This window comes from Microdochium trichocladiopsis (assembly GCF_020744255.1).
Source record: "Microdochium trichocladiopsis strain MPI-CAGE-CH-0230 chromosome Unknown B0I36scaffold_1, whole genome shotgun sequence".
Classification (NCBI taxonomy): Eukaryota; Fungi; Ascomycota; class Sordariomycetes; order Xylariales; family Microdochiaceae; genus Microdochium; species Microdochium trichocladiopsis.
Genome location: NW_025763544.1, coordinates 5,792,167 through 5,817,475, shown reverse-complemented (window position 1 = coordinate 5,817,475; position 25,309 = coordinate 5,792,167). Strand labels below are relative to the sequence as shown.

The window sequence follows — 25,309 nt, the reverse complement described above, 5'->3', positions numbered from 1 at the left end:
TCAGCTCTGGACTAGGCAAGACACTCAGGATCTTCTCTGCGGTGTCATAGAAGCTCCATCACAGGGTTCTATGGCAAAAAGCTAGGTAGGTGGATGTCCTATTGCAGTGTAAACCTCGCCAATGCTGCTGGCAGTGAGGAGAGTGTCTAGTCAACTGCTTTCAAAGACCAGACGGCTGGTAGTAGAACACGTCTGGAGTGTCCATAAGAGATCAATGTTTAGCTCGCAGGAATAAAAGTCTGGTCGGAAATCACTTCATGATGGACCTTTGCGGCAAATGCTCAACCTGAGTAGCCAATGAAATATACTGTCTTGCATCGTATCAGTGCTCGGCCGGCTACAAGCCGACTACCCTCACACAATCATGAATCACAAGCACCATAATAAGTGCAGGGATATCATGGCAACAAAATTCATCTTCAGAGCCCGGAAAACGTAGGAGACGTGAGACACGCCATCGCCATTCACGTGAAACGTCAACATCAAACCTCATGGTGAATTGCGCGGCCTCATGTCTCGAAATAAACCCTCACCGAGCCTCCCTCCAGAACCGATCGAGCGCATCCTGCCTAACCTCCCAAGCCCAGTGATGACAAGTCTGATGCACGACCGGGCTGACCCCAGTTCCGCGTCTTCCCCCGCCATCCTCTTCACTGCCGTCACCTTCATCCACACCTTCATCCATGACATTCCGTATCCCCGCCGCGACGTACTTCTTGAGCAGAATCCTCCTCCACCTGCCCGTCTCGCCCACGCACTTCTTCCACCGGCCAATCTGCCTCTCGTCGTCGTCGCACCGCCGCCCCATCCAGAAGCGACAGTACCACTGGAACCAACCCCGGACATCGTGCTCGTGCCGGATCCAACCCGCAGCCTCCCATTCCTCGATGCTCTGCCCGCACGCGACGCCGTACTTGTTCACCTCCGGGTCGTACTCTGGCGAGGTGAGGTACCTTTCCACGTTGAGCCCGGAGATCCACTCGGGCGGCAGCTCGCGCCAGTCATCCTCGATGGTGGTCCGCAGGTGTCGCGAGTAAAGGGGGCGGAAGTACGACCCGCCGAAGCAGCCCTCCCGTAGGATGGACTCGGGGGACTTGTTGGGGGTGAAGTCTGGGTGGGAGCCAAAGTGGTATGCGCCCGTGTACTCGTCAAAGGTCGGCGGAGGGGCCTGTGGTGTCCAGGACGTCCAGCCTGCTGTTATGGTGGAGAGGTCTGCCCGGGTCGTCTGCGAGGTGGTGGTCAAGGGTGCTGGAGATGGTAAGGAGGGCGCGGTCTTGTTCGTCTTGGCTACTCGTCCTCTGCCGCGCAGGCTCGAGCTGCTGTTGTCCACGATCGTAAGGGCATCCTCGCCGTAAATGGGTCGTGATGGGGCGCTGGCGATTCTCGCGGACGTGCGGGTTGGTTTTGGGGGCTCTTTGCTAGCTGTTGTCTTCTGCCGCTTGGCCGACCGGCCATTATTCTCGGCTGATGTTCTTGTGGCACGGGCGGCGTGTGACTGAAGGCCCAGGTCGCTCACGAGAGCGGCATTGTTCTTGATGTTCTGCAAGCGACGCGCCTCGTAGGTGGACATGGTTCTGGTATGGAAGTAGTCGCGGGATGTGCCCACGAGCTGTTGTTCCAGCCCTCCGGGGGTGGGCAATTGAGGATACAGGCAAGGGGCGAGAATTGATAGGTCCTTTCAAACAGTTACGACAGCAGCGAGTTCTGAATGTGCCTGCCCAGTTGACTGAATGTGCTGTGGCTCTGTGTTTGGCAGCGGTCGTTCGTGTCGGTCGCCTGTTGTCTTAGTCGGTTCTCAGAGTAGGTGGGAGATGGTGACGTCACTTTTTCAGGGTCCAGTCCTCCTGAGTCGTGTCTGGAATGTCCACAGCGCGTCGGGCCCGACGACCTGCACACTCTCCAGAGCTGCACCGCCCCGACAGCCAAATCTTTGGTATCAATGGCTTTGTAAGGCAGTACATTGAAGCTGCAATGGGGAGTGGCTGACTCCTTGACTTCTTGACGAGTCCTGATCCCGCCTTCTCATGCAATCCCAGCCGAGCGCACGCACAACAAACAACGGGCACCAGAGACAGCAGACAACACCAAGACCCCGCCCACCACCCTCATCACCACGGGCGACACAAGAATCAAGACCGAGCAAGATCCCAGGGATCACGTGGGATGGCCGTCTGTGGAATTACCGCACGATCGGCGTCAGGGCTGGCATTATTATAATAACGCTCTTTGTCAACGGGGCTTACCTGGACATCACATATCCTCCCGGAACTACTCCGCTCCCCCTATAAAGCAACTTTCAAAGAAAAGCAGTGGAAAGCTATACATAAACAAAGGCTTTCTCCGCAGAGTGCGACTCCCAGAAATCCACTAAGCTCTCAACCTTGCTGCATAGGGCCGCCACATATCAGAGATTAAAAGTCCCGACAAGGAGTCTCCACAGTGTCGTAGAAACTACCCCCCAACGAACCAAAGCCACTGGTGGTATTCAGGGCTTCGCATTCGCGATAGCATAAACGATAGCATCACAGTAGAGATTGGGCACTAGTAAGACTCGTTAGAAACAAAGCCATGAGTGCAGATCCGAGGAATGGAGGAGAGAGTACTCACGATGTTCCACGCCATACAGGACGGTGTTGACGAAGTCGTCCCAGTTGTTGATCGTATAAACCTTGGGATCAGGCTCCTCGATCTCGCTGGGAATGATTTGCGGAACCCTGCCTGTGAATATCTTGACGCCCTGGTCTACATGGCGGAAATTGAGCTGTTTCGGCTGGAGCGACGTCGGAGGGATCTGAGGTACAAGGTCGTCGTTGTGAACAATCCTCCAGGTCTGACCGTCGGCCTTCGATACGAGTTTGGTATTGTACCTCGCCCAGTCCTGGCTGCCGATGCGGGGTGCGCCATAGGTGTACTGGTCACCCATGGTGGCCTTATCAGGGAACTCATCGGGCGCGGCAGTCAGCAGCCCGGCATAGCAGAGCTGTGAATAGGATCCCCCGAGCGAGTGGCCCGTCACATGGATGCGGGGCCTCGTTGGTTGGTTCTTGAAAAAGCGCGTGAGCTCGCGAAGCTGTTGGCAGATCAACGCAAACGGAGAGGTCTTCAGGACATTGAACGTGCCGAAAAGACCAGTGTATACGCCCACGGACACCTGTTGGTGTCCCAGTTCTTTGCTCGCCTCTATCAGTTGGTAGCAGCAGTCGACGGCAACCTCCTCGGGCTGGAAAGGATTCGTTCCTTTGAAAGCGAGACCGATAAATGGGCTGCTTGTCGCTGGGTCGTTGGGCAAAAATGCTCCGCAGAACGGTCCGTCCCAGTACGGCTTGCCCTGTGGGTGTTCAGAGACGAGATCACAGATGTGAACGTAATGCATGCCCCACTCATGTGCGAGCTCGTCGATCTGCTCGTACGCCTTGTTGTGAAGCTCGACGATTTTCTGATAGCGAGACAAGTCATCGACTTTCGCGTTCTTGTAGGCCCGGATCTCGCGCCAAGCTTCGAGCAGGAAGCCCCAGTCGCGAAGATAGACAGCCGTGCTCTCCATGAAAGGCAAGAATGCGTTGGTCCACTGGATGGAGCCCTTGGCGCCAAAGACCTGGGCCTTCATGGCAGCCTCAATGCTGGGTTTATTCTTCGCGCTCCATTCTTTTAGTTTGTCGAGAACGAACGAGCCGCGGATTTCGTCGTAGGCATTTGTGGGGGGAGGAGACGGAGGCTCGAATCTAGACAACCTCTCCAGGTTCTGGTGAGCAAACGAATCTCTGAGATCTGCGAGTGTACGGTTCGGGAGCAGAGAAGGCATGATGTGTTGTTTCTCGACCAATGACGACCATGTAATAGAAGCGTCTTGTGGGCAGATGTGATATAAGAAGAGGAAGACTCCCTTCTAGACTTCTAGGCCTTGAAATATGAATATTTCAACCGTTTCATCGCTGTCCAAATGCGTCCTCGTTATGATTCCGGAAGTGCTTTTCGGACCGATACTCAGAAATCAGATATAGAAAGATAGCAAAGCTGCCTCCACAGCTACGTTAGCTCCACCGCAAGCTTCTCGCTGCACCACAGATGAGACGAATCATCAAGCAGTATGTCCCATGGTTCATGCTGGTAGACGAAGTTCCGAAAGCATCGCTAGCTGAACAGCCCTGGCACCATTCTTAGACCAGCTGAGACACTCTATCATTGCATTTGACACCGCCACTTTCGAACGGGCGAGAAATGCGAGGCATGTTTACTGATGAAAACGGGGACTGGCGGGGCTGTCAACAGTAAATAAGCAAGATCTTCCATACTCCTCATCCCACGAATGGTTCCAATCAAGTGCTAAGTTGGCAGCTTTTCGCGCACATCAAGGTTCAGTGGCGATACACATGATACGGGATCAGAGACCGAACAGATAACCAGTTGATGCAGCTACAATCTTGTCGTCTATGTCTCTCATGGTCTCAGATAAGGTTTAGCCTTCGGCGAGCGAGCTCAGCTGAGTGGCTTCAAAAGTTGCGGGGAGTGTTGAAATTTTCCTCTTCATTGTGCGCAACGCATCCCATCTAGGTGGGGGGGGGGGGCATGATAACCTCGGCTGCCCCCAAAGTGTTGACCGCTGATGAATTTACAGACTGGCTGCCGATATGAGCACGTGCAGTTTCAACAGTAGGTTGTATTGCCTGGCTGAGCTGGCTATATGCACGGTAACGGGACTAGTAGTTTCTAGCTTAGTCTTGCGATGGAGCCTGTCGTCGCCACCAGGTCCACGAGACGCGGTCGGTCGGTCTGAGAAGTAGATCAATGCATGTGTTGAAGAATTCGGACATGCGTAGGTTTTCCGAAGCCCCACTGTCGGCAAGACTTGCATCGACATCAATAGCTGGTCTCCCTTCCTGCAACCAGCATCCGCGCAGCCGACACCCGTTTATTCTTACATATCTTGGCTGCGAAGGCTTCCATTGCATTGGTTCCGTCCCTCATTATGGGATGCCGAAACTTAAAGGGCCTCGTGGCTGAGGATTGGTGGTTCGAATATACTTTCGGAGATTGCGACAGATGCAGGGTGCCGCGGTCGTCTCCACAGATTCGCGGGCCGCACTGGGCTGAGAACTGTCTCACGAGCGCCACGGTGGCGGTTGTCAGATGGCTCCATGCTCACATGTGACATGCGCATCCAGTCCTACGGGCTGTCTGTACTTTGTGCCAAGGTATAGTTGATGCCGGCGGGACAGCAACGTGATAACAAAGTCCGTGCGACCTACCCGATCCTTACCCATCTTGTCGGCGAATATAGGACATGTCGCTCACACTCGGGGCGATTCAGCAGCATCGTATTGGAGGAAGCAATGCGACTTTTGATATATACACTTTGAAAGGCTATTGAGTTCCATTACGTGAAGCCAGAGCTGTCCAGATAGCTCTACGGTTCAACACATCAAATACCCGTACTCTCCTGTGTTGTCCACGCCTACCGTGACTGTCTCGCCCGAGGTGGGATATATGAACGCCATGCTCAGCCCGACACGACCTGGTGCCCATTCCGCGTGCTCCCACCTGAGCCTTGACTCGACTGGCAAGCCCGTCACAGTCAGATCCAGTTCAGGCTCTACTGGCTCTTTGGGTTCATCTTTCGTCGTAGAGCTGCCAACAAAATGACCAGAACCGCCACCACCAAGGCTGGTTGCATCATTATCGTGAGCAGCAGCACTAGCAAGTACATCGATGCCGCTCGAAGGAATCTTGTAAAGTCTCTTTGCCTCCTCGAGCTCGACCATGACCTTGGACCCTATGTACGTCGCCTTGTCGTCCCAGGTGGACCCCTGGTTGACTACAATCTTGCACAACGCGAGGATGCGCAGGCGGACGGGCCGGTCGCGGCAGGCACGCACGGATATGCACAGAGACTGCAGGAGGCGGCTGTTAAGGACCGGCATGGGGAATGACTGCGGCGGGATGGCTTGAGTATCTGTCTCGTGGTGTGGCTGCGGAGTGTTCGGGAGAGGTGATGCTGATGTCGACGAGTTTGATGAAGTAGTCGACGATGGCCTTTGCCTCGAGTCAGTAGTCTCTGCGGCTGGGCTGCAGGAAGTTGCTGCTTTGCTCTGTGGTCGTGATTCTTCTCGTTTTGGTGGTGAAGATTTCGACCCTGGCGATGATTTTGAGTCTGTGACCGATCCGTCCTGCTGCTGCTGCTTCATCACGATAGCCAGTATCCTCTTCTCAACCATGTCGATACCGACACGATACCTGTCCACATACTGATCATACCGACACTCGCTGACTCCCAGCGACGCCCCGACGAATGCGTACAACAAGTTCACCCCGTAGAACAGCTCGAGCCACGCGAGGGAGCCCTCTTCCGTCGTCTCACGAGCCGCGCTAACCTGCATGATAGCCTCCCACTCAAGGAGCTGGCTCAAGAAGCGCTGCCGACTCTCCTGCATCTTTGGATCCGTAATGTCATGGCCCGTACTGGTGACAATCGACCAGCACCGAACGCCCCAGAGCGCGGCCCGCCCGACAAAGGCCTCCCAGTGCGTCAAAGCAGCGCGCAGGGGCAGATAGCTGTCCTGCGGGACACCGCCAGGCACGGCGGTCCTCAGGGGGCAGATGTCGAGGGTGGAGATGAGGCGAGTCTGGTTCGTGTACATGGGGAGAGCGAAGGTGCCATACGTGGTGGAAAGGGAGAAGAGGTTCTCTAGTCCTCTGACGCCCTCATCGTCGAGCTCTGCGGGGACTTTTGAGGCTGCAGTGGTGTCGGCGCGGAGTTGGAGGGGATCTTTAAGGGCGGATAGCGCGACGGAGGTGAGGCTGTCTACGGTCTGGGTGTTGCCTTGGGCCAGCTCGAAGAGGATGAAGAGGACAGAGAGTATGAGGATGCTACGAGGAGGGGGACCAGAGGATTGCCGGTTGCCGAGTTGCGAGCGAAACAGAGAGATGGCCTTTGTGTGGTGGCTGAGTGCATCGCGCCAGGCGGCGTGGTTGACCTTGGAGAGGTTGTATGCATCTGCCTTTGATCTTGGACTTCGATTCGCAAGGCCGAGGGCTCCAATGCTGATGACGGATAGCCGGACTGCCTCATCACGAGCACACTCCCGCAGAATGGTCCGGGTGAGGTCGAGGGGCGAGTACGAATGTGTGGCAAGCTCGTGTATCACGGTGCTGCGAAAGAAGTCAAAATAGAGAGCCTCGGCCGGCTTGAGTCGCATTCCAGCCGGCGTACATGTAGGGCCGGGGCTGATACTTTGACGAGATATGTCTCGTATGACTGGCACAACGGGGCAGGCTCTGGCACTGACAGTCGCAGGACCAGTCGGAAACTCGCAGTCAAACCCTGCCTTCTGACACCGTATGCATATTGGCCGGGCCTCGTCGCACTTGAGACGTCGCTTTTTGCATGAATAGCAGCCTATAAGATCAGCGAAGATCAGCAATGGGCCACTCTCAGCCGAGCACCACAGAATCACTCATCATGACTCTAGTGAACATATATGAAATCCTGGTTATAGACCAGGGAGATGATGGAGAACTCACCGGTAGACACCTTTGTATGCGGTGCTCTACGGCGGGGGAACTTGGGTGCCGTCATATGGCCGAGCACCGGCGCGGCCGGTCGAACCTAGACCGGGCCGGACCTTGGCAATGTCGTAGCCACCTGCGCCGACAGGCCGGGGCTGAGATCTGATAAGCTATCTCCAGCTTTCCTGGTGGCGTCGGTCTGGCGGTGGATTGTGTGGGGGGCACCGGGCGGACCGAGCCGCGGTACCGGAAAGGGTGGCGCCGAATCAGGTCCTCCGTCGCCTGCGCCAAGCTATCAAGTGTCAACTCTGCGATTACGTCGGCATGGGTACGCCTCGTTGGGCCAGGAGTTTGCTGCACCTGGTTCTGCAATGGCCGCCGCTGGCTATCGTGGGGATGGGCCAGGTGGCCAGGTTGGTGTGACGAACCGGGACACGGTAGTAAGACGGCCGCCTGTGCGGTCCCATAGAAATCCCGTATATAAACCAATCAGAGGCGGGAATTCGTATGGACAGTTCATCGGTTGGGGAACCCCATGTCGTGGGGCTCGCGCCGTAGGCATAACATCATGAACGAAACAGCAACACATTGGAGCATATTTTCCTCACAAGGTTGTGGGGTCTTTGTCGCCATCCGTCTTGTTCCAAGTGGATTGGTAGCATATTCTGGGCTCTCTAACATTTGACCCAGGGTCCGAATTAGCACGTGATTTTTATTGATCCTATCACTGCACCTTCTTTCAAAGTTGAACCACCTGCACAAGCCTGTCGTATTTCAGTTGAGATCTGAGCTTCTTGTGATTCAAGATCCGGCAAAACCTACCGGCAGCGAGCCATAACAGCTCAAGAGAAGCGAGGCTTCTCGCTTTGGCAGCAGCCAACATCATTGCTTCGGTCGACCACATGTGCCCAGTGATCTTCCGATACAACAGGCTTGGCCGGCTTTCCGTCACTTCAGAGACTTGTATAATGATACGTACACCGCTGTCGCAGTTGATCCCAACCACCAAACCTAACCGCTGAGTGCAGTGCCAGTGTATGCCCATAGAACGCTACCAGCGACAACACCGCATGAATTAGACCTATTAGAGAGCTCAATGATGTACCATACCCCTTTGGAACGACGAACGTGTGCGCCGCCGGAAGACTTGCCTGGCTGAGCGTATTGTATGCCCGCCACCGAGACACAGCTCTGGTATTAGTCACCACCGTGCAGAACACAAGTTCGCAAGGGGAGAGTGCGAGGTCTGTTGAAGCTTGCGGATGCGTTCCTGACTGCTACTGGAGTGGGCTTGGGCGGTTACATTCATCAGGTAGAGTTGATGATGTCTGGAGCTCGAAAACACAAGTCGCCGACCGTTCCACGCTAGGTTAAAGGCCAAACTATCATGGTGAAAATAGCATATACAGGCTTTTGTAACTGGCCCTCTCCTACGTCTCCTGGGTATAGATATATGAACGTCTACTCGACACTATGCGCGAGCAACCTTCCGCAACTTAATACTTAGGGTGCATTAAGCAGGATCTGGGTGAGACTGTACGAACCGATAAAGGCGCATCACAGTTTGGGACGCCCGTAATGATTGCAGTCATTGGCAATGACTAGGTAGGCGGCAGCGAGATGCCCGATGAGGCTGCGCGGGACCAACAAACTCCGCCGAGCCTTGTTTGCATAAGAACCGATGTTGGAAAGGATACAACATTGGTTGAATTGGCGTTTGTGGACCTCGTTGTTGGTTCGACGTGCGCGCTTCGAAGAACCCATGGCCAATCATGATTGGCCTTCTCGCCCAAATGACAGGACAATATGTGCCTCGGGTAGCATCTGACCACCCACCGTAGGGGCGTCTAGACAGGCCTTTCATCGCCGCTCCAAAGTAGGCATCGCGCACCGTCGCGTCTCAGCCATGCGTGTCGCGGGCTGATTCGTTCAGGAGGAGTGTGCCTCGTGCGGCTGATAAGTTGGTGTCTAGCGCCAACTCATGTGCCTACCTAGGTAGGGTCGTTCCGCCGCCACCTCCTCGTGGCATTGCTTCTTGCACCAACGGTAGGAGCAGGCGTCGATACATGATCTCCTCATCACCGCGTTCTGTGTAGAGTATCAAGCGCCCATTGTCGTAGCAAGGACGGCTCCACGGAAAGGTTTTCCGATACCATACAATATCAGGCACCAGCTCACTTTACAGCCTCCCCTGCAGGCACCTCGGGTTCGCCGTCTCATCCACCTCTGTAGCACGCTGTTGGAACAAAAGCGCCCTCTATGGTCCATATGCCCGCGGCAGCAGACTTTCCATCCTTCTACGACCTCGGCCCCACGACACAGAAGAAGTGCATATACCCCACAAAGAAGGGGAAGCGATGTGGCAACAATCGCTCGAGCCAGGGCGAGGCCAGAGTGCGCGAGCTCTGGAACGGTTTCACCACGACTGTGGGAACCCCAGAACTTGCACTGTTGCAAGAATATGCGCGACTCAACTGCTGCGCGGCCCGTGGCAACTTTGCCGGGCACCAGCGGGCCATCGAGAATAACCCACCATTGCTGCGTCTCGTGGCGGAAAAATGGACGAGCGAGATCCAGATACGCAAGGAGACCGGTGGCGAAATATCAGTCGCGCAGAATATCATCGCGGGCTCGAAGGCACCCGCAAACGCCGGGGTCAACGTGCCGGAGAAGACCGCCAGCCACGGTGTGTCGCGTTTCCCTGCTTTCCATGAGCTCGTGCCCTACGGTCCGCGACAGTGCATATACCGCAAAAAAGACGGTGAAAGGTGCGATTTCGAAAGCGACGAGATTGCCGAAGCGGAGTACTTTTATGAGCAAATCATCGCCTCTGAAGATCTCCCTGAACTTGATCTGCTGTTGGAATACGCATGGAGCAATTGCTGCGGACCTCGAAAAGATGGGGTCGGCGCCAGGCACCAGGATAGCCTTCAGGACAAGCGACTGTTGGTGCCCCTCGCAGAAAGATGGCGTGAAGAGATCCGGAAGCAGCGAGCCTCGGAGCAACCTGTTGTTGCGCCGCGAGAAGCGCGGTACAATCTTCGTTCTGCATCAAACGAACAACCCAAAACCCCGGCAAGACGATTCGGTTCCGACTATTCCCCGTCGCGATTATCTACATTCAGACGTCATGCCGAAGAGCCTACCAAGAACGTCGCACTCAGGATGAAAGACCCACTCATTGGACGAGACTTCAAGAGCGGGTGTCTCTATATATTCAGCCGGGATCTCTCTCCAGGCTACGTGAAAATCGGCTGGACGGGAAGAGCTGTCCAGAAACGTCTCGACGAGTGGGAGGAGGATTGCGGGTACAAGCCGCGCCCCGAGCACAACACAGACACTGTGCGATACGTCCAGCGTGCTGAAAGTCTTGTGCACTATGAGCTCATCAATGAATGGCGCGCCGAAAGACAATGCGAGAGCGCGAAATGCAGGAAGACGCACAAGGAATGGTTCGAGGTCACCGTGGATAGGGCAACAGAAGTGGTCACAGGCTGGGCAATGGTCATGGAATGCATCCAGCTATACGCCGAGGATGGCACGATCTTGGACTCAGCGAAAACCATGATAGACGGTATGGCGACAGATGGCGTGCCTGTCACAGCAAAGGCGCTGCTGGAGCGACATTCGTTGCTCTCTAAGAAGAGACCCGCAGCTCCTACCGTCAAAGAGCTAGGCGAGTCCGGGCATCCTCCAGATGCTGCCATCATATTGCCACCAAGGACGCCTTCCTTGTCAGCGATTCCAGAAAATCCGCTGGAATTGGACTTGTCGACAAACTCTGAACTTCGAGAGCCGCCCCACGCAAGTCTTGACGACTCAGGCATCGCTTCTACTCCGGACAGCTTGTTCTTTACGGAGAAGGACATAGCTGCCAAGACAAGCACAAGGGGCGAAGGAAAAACGAGGGAACCAGAATTGATCAAGCCGGTGAAGCTCTCACTGCCGCTTTCGCCGCCCTTGACTCCAGTAAGGCGTCTGTCCAGCTCTCCCACACCAGACTAAAGGTCGACGAGGAACAACCTTTTGAGTCTAGAGAACACTTTGGGTCTAAATATTCTTGGGAACAGGGCAGCCTTGGGTGAACAACTGCACCAGGGCAGGGTTCGAGGATCGTGTCATGCTGTTGTCGAGCAGGGTCAAATGTTAATATCTGGTTCAGGGCTACTCTTGTTTCATACTTTGATCGTCGCTGGCATTCAGAAGTTCAGTACTCAGTGATGCGGGTTTGTATCCCTGGTCCGTCTAGTCATCAAGGTGACACTGTAGTGGAATAGAGGGGATACCGGTCAAGACATGCCAGGCGGCATTTCAGTTTCGTGACAGAACGTCAGTGCTCGGCTTGATACCATCGTGGAGATCATCGAGATCAACGAAGGGTACGAAATTCAAGACTACGGACAGCTCAGATATGTAGAGGCATTCGTGAAATTGTAAAGTCTCAGTCAACCTAGAGATTTCCAACCCAAACATCACAGCGCGGTGGCGGCCTCGACGCACCCAGGCACAGCCTTCTCCAGCTCCTCCGCCACGACCTGCCAGGATCGCTCACCGTCATCGGTGGCCAGCCAGGAAGGCAGCTTGTCCCTGTCATGAGAAGGAAGTCGTTAGCAGGTTATTTCTTAGGACACGGCGGGCGTCCAAGTGCTTCAAATAAGCCAGGCACCAAAGAATAACATGGCCAAATCCCAAAGCAGCCGAAATCTAAAGGAAACGAAAGAGGAGAAAGAAAACTTACTCCGCGATCCTGCAATCCGACAGATACTTCCCGTGGCTCTCCGGCCCCGCCACCGCACCGTGCAGCAGAGTGCGACTCCCCTGCTCAGCCGTGCGGCCATAGCTCTGCCGGTCCTTGGCGATCTGCTCCCGGAACGCGGGCGGCGCGTAGCGGTCGAGCTGCGTAGTGCACAGGCCCGGGCTGAGCACGTTGAGAACGACGCCCGTCCGGCCCAGGGGCGCGACTCGCGAGGCGAAGAAGCGCAGCGCTTGGATCAGGAGTATCTTGCTCTGAGGGTAGCTGTGAGTTTTAGTTTTAGCGAAGTCGTCAGCGCTGTGTGGTTGCACTCCTGAAGAAAATGAGTTGTGCTTTTGCGGGCCGCGCTCCTAGAGTCCAGGCTCCCTAGCGACGAGATTGATAAAGGGGGAAACAGAGACTTACACCATAGGAGCAACACCAAGCGTGTCAAGCCGAACAATCGGATCCTCCTTGACACTCTCCCAGACAGCCTGGCCGACTTCGAACCCAGCGCCGCTCGACACAAAAGTCATGTGCGGCCTCAACGCCCCGTCGCCACTTCCACCAGCGGCGTAGTATGCCTTGCCAGTCCTGGCCATCTGCGGCAGTAGCAACAGTCCCAACAGCAGCGTGCCGAGGACGTTCACCGTGGTGTTGATTCGGTGGCCCTCGGGTCTCAGCTCGCCGTCGGACGCCGCGATGCCCGCATTCTGGATCACCACGTCGAGGCGCTCGAGCTCGGCCTCTGCGCGGGCGGCGAAGGATTTGACAGAGGCGTAGGAGGAGAGGTCGAGGGGCCAAACATGCAATTCCGTCTCTGCTGCATTGCTGTCCGCGGAAGACGATGGGTCGGCGGCGATGGAGGAGAGGATCTCGGCCTTGGCGGCTTCGCCCGTGGCTGTGGACCTGCAGGCCATTATGACTCTTGCTGCGCCGGCGAGGATGAGGTGTTTGACTGCCTCATAGCCCAGCCCGGTGTTGGCGCCGGTCACGATAAAGGTGCGCCCTTTGCATGTCGCGGACGTGGTGCAAAGGGGTAGGTCGAGGATCTGAGTGCGGATTGGCGGGTACTCGTCGGAGGACAATGGTTTTGCCGATGCGGTCGTCATCGTGTTGGTGGGCGGGTTGCAGGTGATGGAGGTGGAGCTGTCTGAGTAGGTGATGGCTGTGTAAGCTGGATGTTGTCGTGGACTGATTGTGTCTGTACTGAGTATGTGTTTTGTGGCCCTTTGAGACGACGACGCAAGCCGGCCTTTATGAACACTTGCTGCTCATGGTGATGGCCGGCCATGAGTAGTACGGCCGATGCAGACTGCTGCCTTCGGAGACACTGTAACGGGATTTGGGTCGTGATTATCTCCGTATGCTACAGAGATAGTGCATGCACCAGTGAGTTCATTGATGTCTGTGTATGCATCCTTCAACTTGTCAAATGGAAGCTTATGGTTTTGTAGGATAAGTGTAATCTCCGTGCTCAAGAGACACGAGGGCGGCGCGTCTACCTCCGTCAAGGCCGATCTATCGATGAGCTGCGTCTCTCTATTCGAGACAGACAGGCTCACAGCCACCCAGAGAATCAAGCTCGAGGTATGCGGCACACGAGTGCGGAGATAGATCATCAGTGCCGGCGTGAGGATGCTAAAGTGCGAGATTATTTACGCGATTGGGAAAGTCGGGGCCGGCGAACAGTCGTTGTGGTTGGTCCGGCCAGTCGTTGGAGATTGTTTGCCCGATCCGGAAAAGACACGGGGCCCCACCCGGCCGCCCCGCGGAAGGCACCAAATCCGTGGTACAACAATCCACCGAGCTCGTGCAACTACACTAGAGCGATCCTCTGCAACCTCTCCGGGTCGGCCATCTCACCATCCATGATGCCATGGACATAGCACTCGCCCACCAGCTGGAACTCGTCCACCGACCGCCTATCCAGCCCTGATCCGGGCACGGGTCGCACAACCACGGGCACACTCAGACCAGGCACAATGGCAACCCGGTCTCCCGGCACCGTTCCCGGCGGCACCAGGCATACATATCCATGTGACGTGAAAGCCATCCTCCGTGAGAGACAATGCATCTGCACAGTCGTGACCCAGAGGGACGTGAGCAGGAGCTTGTCGTCCTCGCTCAGGCCCCGCAGCTCCTGCTCGTCGACGGCGCGGTCCTCTGCAGTGCCGACCTCAAGCCCGCACAGCTCCTGCATGCTGTAGCGGTAATGGGTCCCGAAACGCGGCGCCGCGGGCCGTGCAAATGCCTTGACACCGCGACCCATCTCCTTTGAGCCGGCGTCCACCATCATCGTGCGCCAGAAGACTTCATCGCACAGCTGTCCAGTGTGCCCGTACCTCTGATCTTGTCCCCGCATCCAGCCGACAATCGCCTCGCGGGACCCTCTCAGCCATTCAGACGTGACTTCTGGTAGCTCTGAGGCTGACGGGCTGCTGCGGAGGTTCGGCCAGGCTAGGTCGACAGGGCGGACGAACTCTGGCCCCAGATCTGTCACCTCGCCGGGAACCAGGATGGCGTCGAGCCCGAGCGCATTGTCGCCGACAAGATCGACACCCGACGGTTCAAGTGCACCAGCGGTCGAGTAAGGGGCCTTGTCGTATATGCGCTCGGCCAACACGGAACGGCTGGCAAAGCTCCAGTCTGGCGCCCAGGAAGGAAGCGGATGCACCAGTCTCGGCCACCCAATACCTGCGCATGGCAGGATCTGCAGGACTGACAAGCCCTGCTTGGCAAGATAGCAGGCGGTGTCCGTGTAGACCTGGGTCACGGACTTGGTGTAGTTTGGCACAATCAGCGGATCGACAGGGTCAGTCACAATGTCCCAGAGCGCAAACACCTTATCTCGCGGGTCGGTCGCCTGCAACGTCCAGCATCTCATCAAGGCATCCTGCAAGCTCAGACCGGACCCAGACAAGACGAGCTCCCGAACTCCGTCAATGGCGAACATTTGGTGGCCGTTGAGGATGCCGTTGCGCTTCATCCCTACCTCGGCAGAGTCTTCGACCAACGTGCTCAACTGGTGGGCCGTCAGGGTGATGGCGTAGATAGTGCTCAGGGTTTTCCACAGCAGCAGGGATCCGCCGTACATGACATGGACGTCACTCTGGGCCGACGTTTCTTGTACCATCCACATGCGTGAAAAATACGAGTGCTCGAGAAGATCACCAAGCGCGAGCCATCGTGGAGACCGTCGTTGTGGCAGGTAGCGCTCATACAACGCCTTATCATTGAAGCCATCCTCTTGGACCCTGTGATTTAGCTCCAGAAGTAGTTGCACGGCGAGATTGGCATGGCGTCCAGTCCCTAGCCAGACAATTACTCGGCAGGCTCGACGGTAGATGCGTGCCATGGTCTGGACATGCCAGCTCTTCTCGTGTGCATCATCTTGGTTGATGCAGATGGAGTCGATCCATACCGGGCGAGGCGAGTACACGGGCGAGCATTCTAGGAGAAGGTCATGGGCATTCTTGGTGGTCCGGTACGGCCGCCCGTCAACAAAGATGGTGTGCGTTCTGTCAGCGCCATTCCATGTGTAAGATATGGCTTCAAAGGCAGGGGTCGCGTGGTCAAGGTCTACGTGGACGGTAGAGCATCGAACGATGGCTGAATTGCCTCGAGGCAGAATATGGAGGAGGCGGATCTGGCTGGTGCTGGCGAGAGGTCTGTGAGTGAAGTGCTCTTGCCGACTTAGATCTGCCGTCGTGATGATGCCAGGCTGTGGCTGTGAAACCCTATCGTTCCAGCGATCCAGCTCTGCCACGATGGCTAAGCGCGTGTCATAGGCGGCTTTGCCGGCTTGACGCCATACCTTGGAGAGCGGCCTAAGCTGCATCTCGAGCCAGAGCAGGAACAGCCAAAGGAAAAGCACAGCCATGGGCACTTTCCAGAGCAGACTGGTCAAGCCGAAGACGGAAGTACGCGACCAGAACCAGCGAGGGGCCTTTGCGATTGCAGTCGACAAGGTGGCTACAGTCCAGGCTGGATAGTGAAAGAGCACGCTGAAGAAGGGGAAGCTCAGGGCGGGAAGCAGCGTGTAATGGCGGTAAAACCCATACCAGGCTTCCGTATAGGCCAAGTTGAGATCTGCAAAGAAGAGCGGATGCGCCATCTGCGCGAGGACGAGGCTGAAGGTGAAGACAAAGGACGTCGTCGAGATGCCCATGAGCCACTCGCACAGCAACGCCGCGGGGAAGACGAGACGGCCATTGCGGACTACGGCGGACGCAACGATAACAAGCCAGATCCGACCGACATGGTAGGCGACGCAGTCGAGGAGGAAGGCAGCAGCAGCATGGAGAGCGTGGACCGAGGCACGAGATAGAATCGCGACGGCGAGGAGAAGGAAGCGGTGCATGGCTCCGCTATCAGACACTGCCTTGGCCATCGTGGTCCGGGCTCGGGAGGACGACAAGAGCAGCCAAGGCCAAACACAAATGTCAACCTGAATGCCAGTGTCAGGTCATGGTATCATGATGTCGGGTGGTTTGGGACGGAGTTTTGGCAGCACGGGGCAGCACGGGGCAGCCCTGAGAGGCGCAACAAGGCAAGACTGCCTGATTGTACGTCCAGTTCAACCTTGAGTCTTCTCCAGGTTGGTCAAGGAAGGCGCAGCTGCGCCGGTGCTGGTGCGGGGCTCTGTTTCCATTGTTCAGCTTGAGCTACAGGGCTGTCTGGCACCCACTTACAGTGCTGGGGGCTCCACTCCACCAAATGTCAACAACGGCCAGTGCCTTCAGGGTCCTCCCGCCCGCTAGTTAAGACAACACAGCCCTTGTCGTCCTCAGTCGCTCCCTTTCTTTCGCTGGCTGCCTGCTGCCGCCTCTCCTCCCCTTGCTGACGCTCCAGCTACGCTATGCATGCACTCGTCTGATCAGAGACGGCCGACCTCCCGATCCCACGACGCGCCGCCTCTTTGCCTGCGCGCCTGCCTGCCATGGTCTATGGCGGCCTCCAGCGGCGACTCTACCCCTTGCGCGCAGAGCTGAGGCGCCGCCCGGCCTACCGCCTCCTCCTCCGCTGCCTCGTCGCCGGCCTCGCCTTCAGCGCCCTCTACACCGTCTACCAGCATTTCGTCGCCCGTAGCGACCTCTGGGCAAAGTACTCGCCCACCCGCTTCGAGCGCCGCTTCGACCAGACCGCCGCCGCCATCACAAAGCACAACTGGGCTCTCAGTCTCGACACCCACGACTCCCGCCATGTCCTCGACCACCGCGACCAGTGGCGCCGCCTCGGCGGCGGCATCGAGGGCGAGGTCTTCCGCCTGAACGGCACCGTCATCAAGACGTTCAATATCCGCCGCAGCCCCCTGCGCAATTGCGTCCCCGGTGCCTCTAGAGAGACACGATGGCCCTCGGAGATCCCGGCCTCTCTACTGCTCGGGGGCATGCGCGACGACCTCCACGACGAAGACGACTTCTTGCCTGTCAAGGACTACTTCCTGACGTCGCCCACAGACCACTCCAAGGCGAGCTGGCACTTTGTCATGCCCTACCTCGAGGGCGGCAGCTTGCTGCACCTCGCAGACCGGCTGCGCACCCTCGGCCTCACCTACCGCGAGCTCGATGCCATGTTCCGCCCGTCGCTCAACCGCCTCCTGGCGGCGCTGGACAAGATGCACAACGACTATCAGCTGTGCCACGACGACATCAAGCCTGAGAACGTCTTTGTCGCGACCTTCGCGAAAGATGGCTCCACACACACCGACACACATTGGCTGCTGGGCGACCTGGGCAACGTCAGGAGCTGGGTCAATCAGTATCACGCCTCGCGGCTGTGGCAGCGCGAGAGCGGGCAGCACGCCGACTGCCGGATCAACGACGCCATCCGGCTCGTCAAGACATATGTGCTGTTTCTGAGAGTGTCTGTGGCGGACACGGCCCCCTTTGACGCCGCATTCTGGGCCGGCGGAGAGCCGTGGAGCCACTTGTACTGGTGGGCGACCAAGGGCTACGTGCCGGGGTCGATTGCGGCGAGCAGCCTGCGGGACAAGTCCCTCGAGGTGGCGCCGCGCGCGGTGGACGAGTACCGCGAGCAGGAGCACGGGATATGGTCCTTCAGCTGCCTGCTCAACAGTGCGTGCATACAGACCGCGACGAAACGAGAGCTCATGACCAGGATGGTCGTGAAGGAGAGCCGGGCACGCTTCCTCGGGCTGACGGGGATATTCGGGCTGCCGTCCACGTCTTGCTAGTGTGGGCTTTACCGGTCCATGTTTTTGTTTTTACGAATAAGAATACTTTCCAGCTCCAATCATCTTGACGATGGCCACCCAGTGTGTGTTGTGTTTGTAGACCCACGTCTTTCTTTTTTGAAGGCTACAGACCTAGTTGTTGTTACACGTCTGCATTCCGTTCCAGAATCGACAAACGAGTCCCTCGTGTGGCTTTTCCTTAAGACTTTAATACCCCCTCCCCCGATCTACACGATTCAACAACTCCTCGCCCTCGCTCAGCCTCTCGAGATTCGCAAACAGGATCTCGCCCAGCCTCTGCCCGTAGCTCTTGGACGCGCCGCTGACATGCGGCGTGATGATGACATTCTCCTTTGTCCACAGCACGTGCCCGTCATTCAGGGGCTCCGGGTCCGTGACGTCCAGCGCGGCGCCCCGGATCCAGCCGTTGTCGAGCGCCTCGACCAGCGCGTCGGTGACCAGCACGGGCCCCCGGCCAATGTTGGACACGTACGTCTTCCTCTCCTTGAGCAGCTCCAGCTCCTTGAGGCCGATTAACCCCTGGGTCGCCGGGGTCAGCGGCACCGCGATGACGAGCAGGTCCAGCCCGGAGGACAGGAAGGCGTCCAGGTCCCCCGAGAACCACTTCTCGGGGAGGTCGCCGGCCGGATCGCCTAGCCCGGGGGGCAGTACGCGTGGTCCCGCTTGGACTCGGGCGTCGTGCGGGGCCGGTTGGTGTATGCGTACACGGTCATGCCCATGGCGCGGGCGACGCGCGCGGTTTGCCGGCCGATGGCGCCGTAGCCGAGGATTCCTCTGTTTTTTATGGACCGATTTGTTAGGGTTTCAAGTGCTGTTTTGGGCGGCCCGGGGAGCCATGCTGGCAGTGGGCGAGGAGAATGGGGTTTGTGGATGATTACTTACACGCGCTGGCCGACGGTGTCCTCGATCCCGGAGGCGATTTCATTGTCGCGCGTCCACTTGGCTTCTTTCTGACGGTCAAGGTAGTAAGGGACTAGACACGGGGGCCGAAGTGATCATGTCAGCATTCGTTTCTCTCGAGGACTTTTCAAAAGTCAAAGAACAACAGTTCCCATGGCATTCATGAGTATAGCCCGGCCCATTGGCAAGGGGACCGGTAGACCACAGGATCCAAGAGGACTTCCGCACAAGTGTGGGACTTCCTCGAAACAGGTGACTCGGGGAGACTTACTGCGGTGTTGATGAGCTAGGAACGTGGCAATAACCCATTCGGAGATCTGCGGTCTGTGGTTGTGAGCGTGCGTAATCGTGTCAGCTGATTCGTATTGTTCGCATGAAAGTTAAAATTGGTCGTTTGCCGGGACAAGAACGGGGATGAGAATGACATGTGCTCTTGCAAGGACAAACAGCCAGTGCCGAGCATCACCATCAATCCTCGATCCGTCCCATCGGCAACACCCCGGACACCTCAGTCCTCGTAGTTTCCGCAACCACGGCCGCGACCAAAAGACTCACCCGTGCACACCGTTGGCCGTACAAAAGGCAATGTCCGTGTCCTTGTAGATTGGCTTCTCGAGGACGTAGTTGGCACCCGCGCTCTGGAGCTGCACGAGCTGGAGCTTGGGCGCCTCTTCCCGCTCGGGGAACTGGGGGCCCGTCACGAGCACCGTCACGTCGGACCAGTCGAGGCTGCCGCCCTGGTTGTCCGTGGTCTGCGCGCTGGGCAGGGTGGGCTTGTGCCAGACGTCCCAGTCAAAGTGCTGGACCTTGAGGCCGGGGAAGCGCTTGTGCAGGCGCTCGCGGAGGGCGGGCTCCTCCTTGAAGGGCGAGAGGATGACGAGCTTGTGGCCTGCCAGGTCCCGGTTTGCGGAGGTGGGGGCCGGTGCGTCGCCCATTGTGAATCAGTGAGGAGGAGGAGGATGGTTGTTGTGCCTGGAGGAGTTGTGGGCTGGTTTCTGCGATCGGATGCTGGTTTAAGAATCGGGCAGTGGAGAAGAGTAAAGGAGAAAGACGGTCTGGTGCTGCCCGGGTCAAGAAGAGGACGACCGCGATAAGATGACGATGAGGAGGGGCATGTACTTAGGCGACCGGAGAGGGTCCTTCGATATCGGCCCTGTCGGGACCCACGCCGGCCGGGCCGATGCACGGAGGGCGTACAGGGCGTGCGTGCGCTGTGGGGGACTGGGCTCGGAGGATGAGCTAATTGCCAACCGCGCTTGCGTTATCTATCGTGCATGCATGCATCCACGTCGGCTCTAAACTCCGGGCCTTGCTTTTGCGATGCGCAGGATTGTTCAGCAATTGAATTGCTGTGCTTGCCAACCGGCAATCACAGTCAGGTCTGACGTGAGAGCTAGGCTCGCTGACACAATGCCTTGTAGCGCTTCCGGGCGGGCCGGCGGCGGTGGTTTCCCGGCATGTGAGACATGTTTGTCAGGCGGGAAGGCAGGCACGACGGCCGTGGTAGCCCCGCATTCCGGTCCGTGCCTTCCAAGAACGGGCGAAAAGGCACAACACCATCAGTCCGACATCTGAACGCCACCGGATGTCCAAACCACCATTCCAGAAATAAAATATCGAATGCCTGTGAGGCAATGGGCGACAAATGGCAAAAAGAATGCTCAGTATGAGGGTTGAACTCATGACCTTCGCATGACCAGATATATCTCGAGCGAGATGATATTAGTACGACGCTCTAACCAACTGAGCTAACCGAGCAGTGGATCCAGATGTGTTCATCCGGTCGGAGTTGGTTGAAGGTCCAGAACCTTAGAGATATATATAAAGGGTTTTTTCGATTGATCAATCACAGACTTCGCCGCACTGGCTACCACTACCACGAGCTTCATTAACGCATCGGTAGTCACAACACATGGAAGACGCCATGATCCATCTTCCCCGGTAGTCGTCCGATCATACCCGCGTACCAAACAGCCTGGGCCTTGACTTCTAGAACCCAGCCATTAGGCAACCCTGTCTGTATCCCAGTCGACACCACCCCTCAATCCTTCGACGTCATCCAGTCAGGCGCCTTGTAAGGCAGCAAGTCGAGAGAATACTCGCTGCTGCCTGTAAAGTATCACCGGCCCTACCTACGTTAGGTATGATCACTCATTCGGTGAGGCACCCCGTCCTCCTCCGCGCGACCACACCATCACTACGCCACATCACCGCCCTCCGCTCGTGCCGGCAGCCACGACGCCTCCTCCCCTCATCAGCGCGCACCATGTCATACAACACCTCCATCCCAGCCTTCCAATCCCTCCTTTCCTCCCTCGGCCCCAACAGCAGAATCCTCGCCCTCTGCGGTGCCGGTCTCTCTGCATCCTCAGGCCTGCCCACGTTCCGCGGTGCCGGCGGGCTGTGGCGGAACCACGACCCGACCTCCCTGGCCACGCCCGAGGCTTTCGCCGCAGACCCGGCGCTCGTATGGCTCTTCTACGCGTGGCGGCGGCATATGGCGCTCAAGGCTGAGCCAAACGACGGCCACAAAGCGCTGGCGAAACTGGCCGAGGTCAAGGGGGCGTCAGGGTTTATGTGTCTGACGCAAAACGTGGATGGTAAGTTAAATCTATTTTCATCTTGACTTGCTGCTTCTGTGTCCACGCCCCTCTTCGTGAAGTATTCGAGGGCCATGCCAGTAAAAAGCACAGAAGTATATATAGAGAGAGAGGGAGACAGAGGTTGACAGCCCCTGGTATCATGATGCCGCAACCCCCAGGCCTCTCCCAACGCGCAGGCCACCCCGCCGCCCAGCTCAAACCACTACACGGCAACATCCTCACCCTGAAGTGCTCCTCGCCTTCCTGCAACTACATTGAGCACCAAAACACCGACGACCCTCTGTGCCCAGCCCTCGCGGCAGCCGCGCAGGACTACCCGCCCGACCAACCCATACCGCTCCTCGATGCGGCCACCCCGCTCCCGGAAATCAAGAGGGCCGACCTCCCGCACTGCCCGGCGTGCAAGGCCTCGTCCGCGTCCTCGTCGTCGCTCCTCAGGCCGGGCGTCGTCTGGTTCGGCGAGTCCCTGGACAGCGACATGCTCATGGGCGTGGAGAACTGGATCTACCGCGGGCCCATCGAGGTCATGCTCGTGATCGGCACGGCGGCCGCGGTCTACCCGGCGGCAGGGTACGTGCGCAAGGCGAAGCGGCGCGGGGCCGTGGTCGCGGTGGTGAATCCGGACCCGGCGGCCGCCGAGGGGCTCGGGCCCGAGGACTTCTGGTTTGGCGGGGATGCCGCGGAGGTGCTGCCTGCGCTGTTTGAGGGGTTGGTTGGGAGGATTGGTGAGTGAATGAGGAGGAGGACGCGGCTTGATTGATCTGGCGAGTGGGTGACTGGGTGCGGTACAAGAAACCGATCGCGAAAGGGCTGGCTGGCTGGCTGGCTGGGCAAACTCGGCTGTGTGTGTTTGGGGATGAGGCAAACCATGTCCGTTCTTGTCAATTGAATGAGTTACAACGAATAACGAGTTCGAAGGCCGGTTTGTTATTTTGGAAAATCGCATTGACAATCAACCGTGCAATGATTGACGCAAGAAACAATGACTCAGTTGCTGAACAAACGGACACGGTTATTAAAAAAAAAAACTAAGAATCAGCTCGTGGCCATGGAGACTGGGTCTCTGCACTCGCAAGATGATCATTCACGGCTCAACAACCATTAATCTACCGAGTCGTACAGCATTGTAACATCGTTTTCGCGTGTCTAGGTGAAATTCGAAGCCAGCTGCCCACGTGCACCTCCAGAGAGATGTTAAATATCCATCGTGACGGCATCGTTCAACCATCAAATCTCTCGCGAGTGCTCCGAAAGCACTCCCATTTGAGCCAGATCCTCCTCACACAATGTACCCCTACCAGTGCACCCAGACAGACATACGCGCTCTGTTCCTCGAGTCGCCAGACGACCCCGGGTTTTTATTCGACACGTGCCCGGAATCATGCGAGTTCCTGTTCGGCACCGAGTCTCCACGGCTCTTTGAAGTAAGTCCTCAAGCTGCTCGCTCCCAGAATCTGCGGACTTTTTGAAAATTGACCAATTCCGTAGATCCATCAAGGCGCCTTTATTCAGGCGATCCTGACAGTCCTCTTCTCCGCACCATACCTCCTCGCGTTCTACCTCTCCTCCGTATCCGGCCGGCGCAAGTTGCGAAGACTCTTCAACGGGTTCTTCGCGCTCCAGCTACTTCTCAGCGTGCCTGTCCTGCTCATCTCCATGGCCATGTTCTTCGACGTCAAGCCACGCTCGGGAGATGATGAGCAGCAGGTCGCCGCCGAGGCTGCTGGCACCGCCTTGGTGCTCCACAACGGCGGCGTCCTCCCGTCCATCCCGGACATGCTGGTCGCCGACGCCTTGGTGCAGCTCGAGATTTTCGGTGCCGCCGTGCTCTGGTGCACGCTCTGGTTGCGGTCCTTGCTCGACGGCAACGCCGACGAGAACCCTGACGCAGGACAGAAAGGTAGTAGTGGTATGAGCGGCAGCAGCGACGACGAGATCGGCAACAGCGGCAGCAACGGCAACAGTAGCAGCAACAAGAGGATGGTGCGGCCCTTCCGCCTATCTCCCCTTCGCAGCAACAATCGCCAGCGCAGACAACGCGGGCACGACGACCAGCACAGGGGCTACCTCCTGGTCCCGATCGCTCTCACCATCTCCCTGATGGTTACCATCGTCTTTGGGCCATGGTACCTCGTCCAGCGCCTGTACTCCATCGCGGCCCCAAATGTCGCCCTCGCGCGGGAGCTGTGCGGGCCCCAGCACGCTCCTCTGGCAGTCGACCCGTCCAAGATCGACGCCGTGCCCCGCGGCGTGCACGTGCTGCTCCTCGCGCTCCTCCTGCTCGCCGTGGCAGCCGTGCGCGTGTTCGACCGCAACAGGAGCCGGAGCCGTCGGCGCAAGTTGGTCTTCGCCGGGCTCGTGGTGGCGTGCGCCTATGCCCACGGGTTCGTGCTCGGCTCGGTGGCCGCGCTGGCCGGGATCCGCGCCGCGCTGGTAGCGCTGCTCGGGGACGGCGCGGGCGTGGGCAACGTGACGTCTGCTGCGCGCGTGCTGGCGGTCGTGGTGTGGGTGCCCGTCGTGGTGTCGTTGATGCGGTGGTTTTGGAGAGCGGTGCTTCTGGCGTCTGGGCTGTGTAAGTCTTCTTTGTTCCGGGCCGGCTGCTGCTTTCGTGCTTGATTGGGGAGGGCGCTCGCTCGAGGCGTTGATGTCTGCTGCTCCGGGTGCGGAGCTGGTGGGCAAAGGTCAAAATCAATCAATAGCTTCATTCTGCGCAGCTCCCCGGACTAACAGAGCTCTATCCACAGGCCCGTCGTTCGTCACCAAGTGCCTCCCGCCTCCACGGCACCCTCCCTCGCCTCTGTGGCGCTTTAACCCAAGGCCGAAGTCACTCGCAGATCGGTTCCGCCTTCGCGACCCGGACGACGACGATAACATCTTCGGCGGTCATCTTGCGGCGTACGATCCGAATCCCAGCCAGGAGCATATGCATTGTGGTCCTACCAGTCATGGGAGGAGTGCGAGCAGGGCTTCGCAACTGCCCCGCAGCCCGCCCAAGGTTGCTGGCAGGATTAGCGAACGCGGCAGAAGCATCGCCGGTGATGCCATGGGGCGCGGCGGCGCAGGGCCGGCACCGCAGCAGGTGCAGACCGTTGGAGTCTCGGCAAGAGGTCTACCCATGCAGGTGCCGACGACCTGGGTTTGACCGTGACATGTCCGTACAGGAAGCCGAACAGCCCGCAGCGGACCTTTGCGAGTTTGCTTTTTGGGTCACGGATATTGTAGTTTCACCATTAGCTTTGTATCTTGAAGATTCTTACCTTTGTTCTCCTCTTTTACCACCGTTCGTGAATCGGGCGGGGAGGCATGCTTTCCAGAGTGTCGTTCACGCGGTTTCCGCTACGCCCTGTTGCT

General features: G+C 57.7%; 11 protein-coding genes and 1 non-coding gene across 12 annotated transcripts; 4 read left to right on the top strand and 8 right to left on the bottom strand.

The window, feature by feature from the left end:
- Positions 1 to 427: 427 nt before the first annotated feature.
- On the bottom strand, positions 428 to 1,776 carry B0I36DRAFT_312888 (uncharacterized protein). The gene has a single exon (XM_046152557.1). It carries the CDS (start codon positions 1,568 to 1,570, stop codon positions 530 to 532), a length of 1,041 nt encoding a protein of 346 aa, XP_046019523.1. The 5' UTR covers positions 1,571 to 1,776; the 3' UTR covers positions 428 to 529.
- Positions 1,777 to 2,554: 778 nt separating this feature from the next.
- B0I36DRAFT_282412 (Alpha/Beta hydrolase protein) lies at positions 2,555 to 3,802 on the bottom strand (the record flags this gene model as incomplete). The annotated part of the gene is made up of 1 exon (XM_046151511.1): positions 2,555 to 3,802. The coding sequence occupies one exon, from the start codon at positions 3,800 to 3,802 to the stop codon at positions 2,555 to 2,557; it is 1,248 nt and encodes a 415-aa protein (XP_046019522.1).
- Positions 3,803 to 5,411: 1,609 nt separating this feature from the next.
- Positions 5,412 to 7,573, bottom strand: B0I36DRAFT_345065 (uncharacterized protein; the record flags this gene model as incomplete). The annotated part of the gene is made up of 2 exons (XM_046156323.1): positions 5,412 to 7,393; positions 7,519 to 7,573. The coding sequence occupies 2 exons, from the start codon at positions 7,571 to 7,573 to the stop codon at positions 5,412 to 5,414; spliced, it is 2,037 nt and encodes a 678-aa protein (XP_046019521.1).
- Positions 7,574 to 9,762: 2,189 nt separating this feature from the next.
- On the top strand, positions 9,763 to 11,508 carry B0I36DRAFT_345064 (T5orf172 domain-containing protein; the record flags this gene model as incomplete). The annotated part of the gene is made up of 1 exon (XM_046156322.1): positions 9,763 to 11,508. One exon carries the CDS (start codon positions 9,763 to 9,765, stop codon positions 11,506 to 11,508), a length of 1,746 nt encoding a protein of 581 aa, XP_046019520.1.
- A 467-nt stretch (positions 11,509 to 11,975) lies between these two features.
- Positions 11,976 to 13,347, bottom strand: B0I36DRAFT_358630 (uncharacterized protein; the record flags this gene model as incomplete). Its single annotated transcript, XM_046157998.1, has 3 exons — positions 11,976 to 12,090; positions 12,242 to 12,520; positions 12,662 to 13,347. The coding sequence occupies 3 exons, from the start codon at positions 13,345 to 13,347 to the stop codon at positions 11,976 to 11,978; spliced, it is 1,080 nt and encodes a 359-aa protein (XP_046019519.1).
- Positions 13,348 to 13,441: 94 nt separating this feature from the next.
- B0I36DRAFT_23716 (uncharacterized protein) lies at positions 13,442 to 13,955 on the bottom strand. The gene has a single exon (XM_046149518.1). It carries the CDS (start codon positions 13,855 to 13,857, stop codon positions 13,510 to 13,512), a length of 348 nt encoding a protein of 115 aa, XP_046019518.1. The 5' UTR covers positions 13,858 to 13,955; the 3' UTR covers positions 13,442 to 13,509.
- A 120-nt stretch (positions 13,956 to 14,075) lies between these two features.
- B0I36DRAFT_228971 (heterokaryon incompatibility protein-domain-containing protein) lies at positions 14,076 to 15,887 on the bottom strand (the record flags this gene model as incomplete). Its single annotated transcript, XM_046149119.1, has 1 exon — positions 14,076 to 15,887. A coding segment is annotated over one exon (1,812 nt), but the record flags the coding sequence as incomplete, so codon positions are not given.
- A 118-nt stretch (positions 15,888 to 16,005) lies between these two features.
- On the top strand, positions 16,006 to 18,434 carry B0I36DRAFT_371657 (uncharacterized protein; the record flags this gene model as incomplete). Its single annotated transcript, XM_046160030.1, has 2 exons — positions 16,006 to 16,017; positions 17,343 to 18,434. The coding sequence occupies 2 exons, from the start codon at positions 16,006 to 16,008 to the stop codon at positions 18,432 to 18,434; spliced, it is 1,104 nt and encodes a 367-aa protein (XP_046019516.1).
- A 672-nt stretch (positions 18,435 to 19,106) lies between these two features.
- Positions 19,107 to 20,707, bottom strand: B0I36DRAFT_312879 (uncharacterized protein; the record flags this gene model as incomplete). Its single annotated transcript, XM_046152556.1, has 4 exons — positions 19,911 to 20,707; positions 19,627 to 19,679; positions 19,338 to 19,428; positions 19,107 to 19,229 (listed from the first exon to the last, which is right to left on the bottom strand). Coding segments are annotated over exons 1-4 (647 nt in total), but the record flags the coding sequence as incomplete, so codon positions are not given.
- A 306-nt stretch (positions 20,708 to 21,013) lies between these two features.
- B0I36DRAFT_t13 lies at positions 21,014 to 21,113 on the bottom strand. Its single transcript has one exon. It is a non-coding gene; the product is annotated as a tRNA-Ile (tRNA).
- A 137-nt stretch (positions 21,114 to 21,250) lies between these two features.
- On the top strand, positions 21,251 to 22,935 carry B0I36DRAFT_261237 (DHS-like NAD/FAD-binding domain-containing protein). The gene is made up of 2 exons (XM_046151136.1): positions 21,251 to 21,955; positions 22,117 to 22,935. Exons 1-2 carry the CDS (start codon positions 21,499 to 21,501, stop codon positions 22,689 to 22,691), a joined length of 1,032 nt encoding a protein of 343 aa, XP_046019514.1. The 5' UTR covers positions 21,251 to 21,498; the 3' UTR covers positions 22,692 to 22,935.
- Positions 22,936 to 23,244: 309 nt separating this feature from the next.
- Positions 23,245 to 25,100, top strand: B0I36DRAFT_358625 (uncharacterized protein; the record flags this gene model as incomplete). Its single annotated transcript, XM_046157997.1, has 3 exons — positions 23,245 to 23,382; positions 23,447 to 24,530; positions 24,703 to 25,100. 3 exons carry the CDS (start codon positions 23,245 to 23,247, stop codon positions 25,098 to 25,100), a joined length of 1,620 nt encoding a protein of 539 aa, XP_046019513.1.
- Positions 25,101 to 25,309: the final 209 nt, after the last annotated feature.

What these genes read in the sequence shown, in the direction of transcription:
- B0I36DRAFT_261237 (XM_046151136.1), top strand. Translation starts at nt 21,499, where the DNA reads ATGATCACTCATTCGGTGAGGCACCCCGTCCTCCTCCGCGCGACCACA. An exon ending in TCTGACGCAAAACGTGGATG is followed by an intron (nt 21,956 to 22,116) that starts GTAAGTTAAATC and finishes CGCAACCCCCAG; the next exon opens with GCCTCTCCCAACGCGCAGGC.
- B0I36DRAFT_23716 (XM_046149518.1), bottom strand. Translation starts at nt 13,857, where the DNA reads ATGATCTATCTCCGCACTCGTGTGCCGCATACCTCGAGCTTGATTCTC.
- B0I36DRAFT_312888 (XM_046152557.1), bottom strand. Translation starts at nt 1,570, where the DNA reads ATGTCCACCTACGAGGCGCGTCGCTTGCAGAACATCAAGAACAATGCC.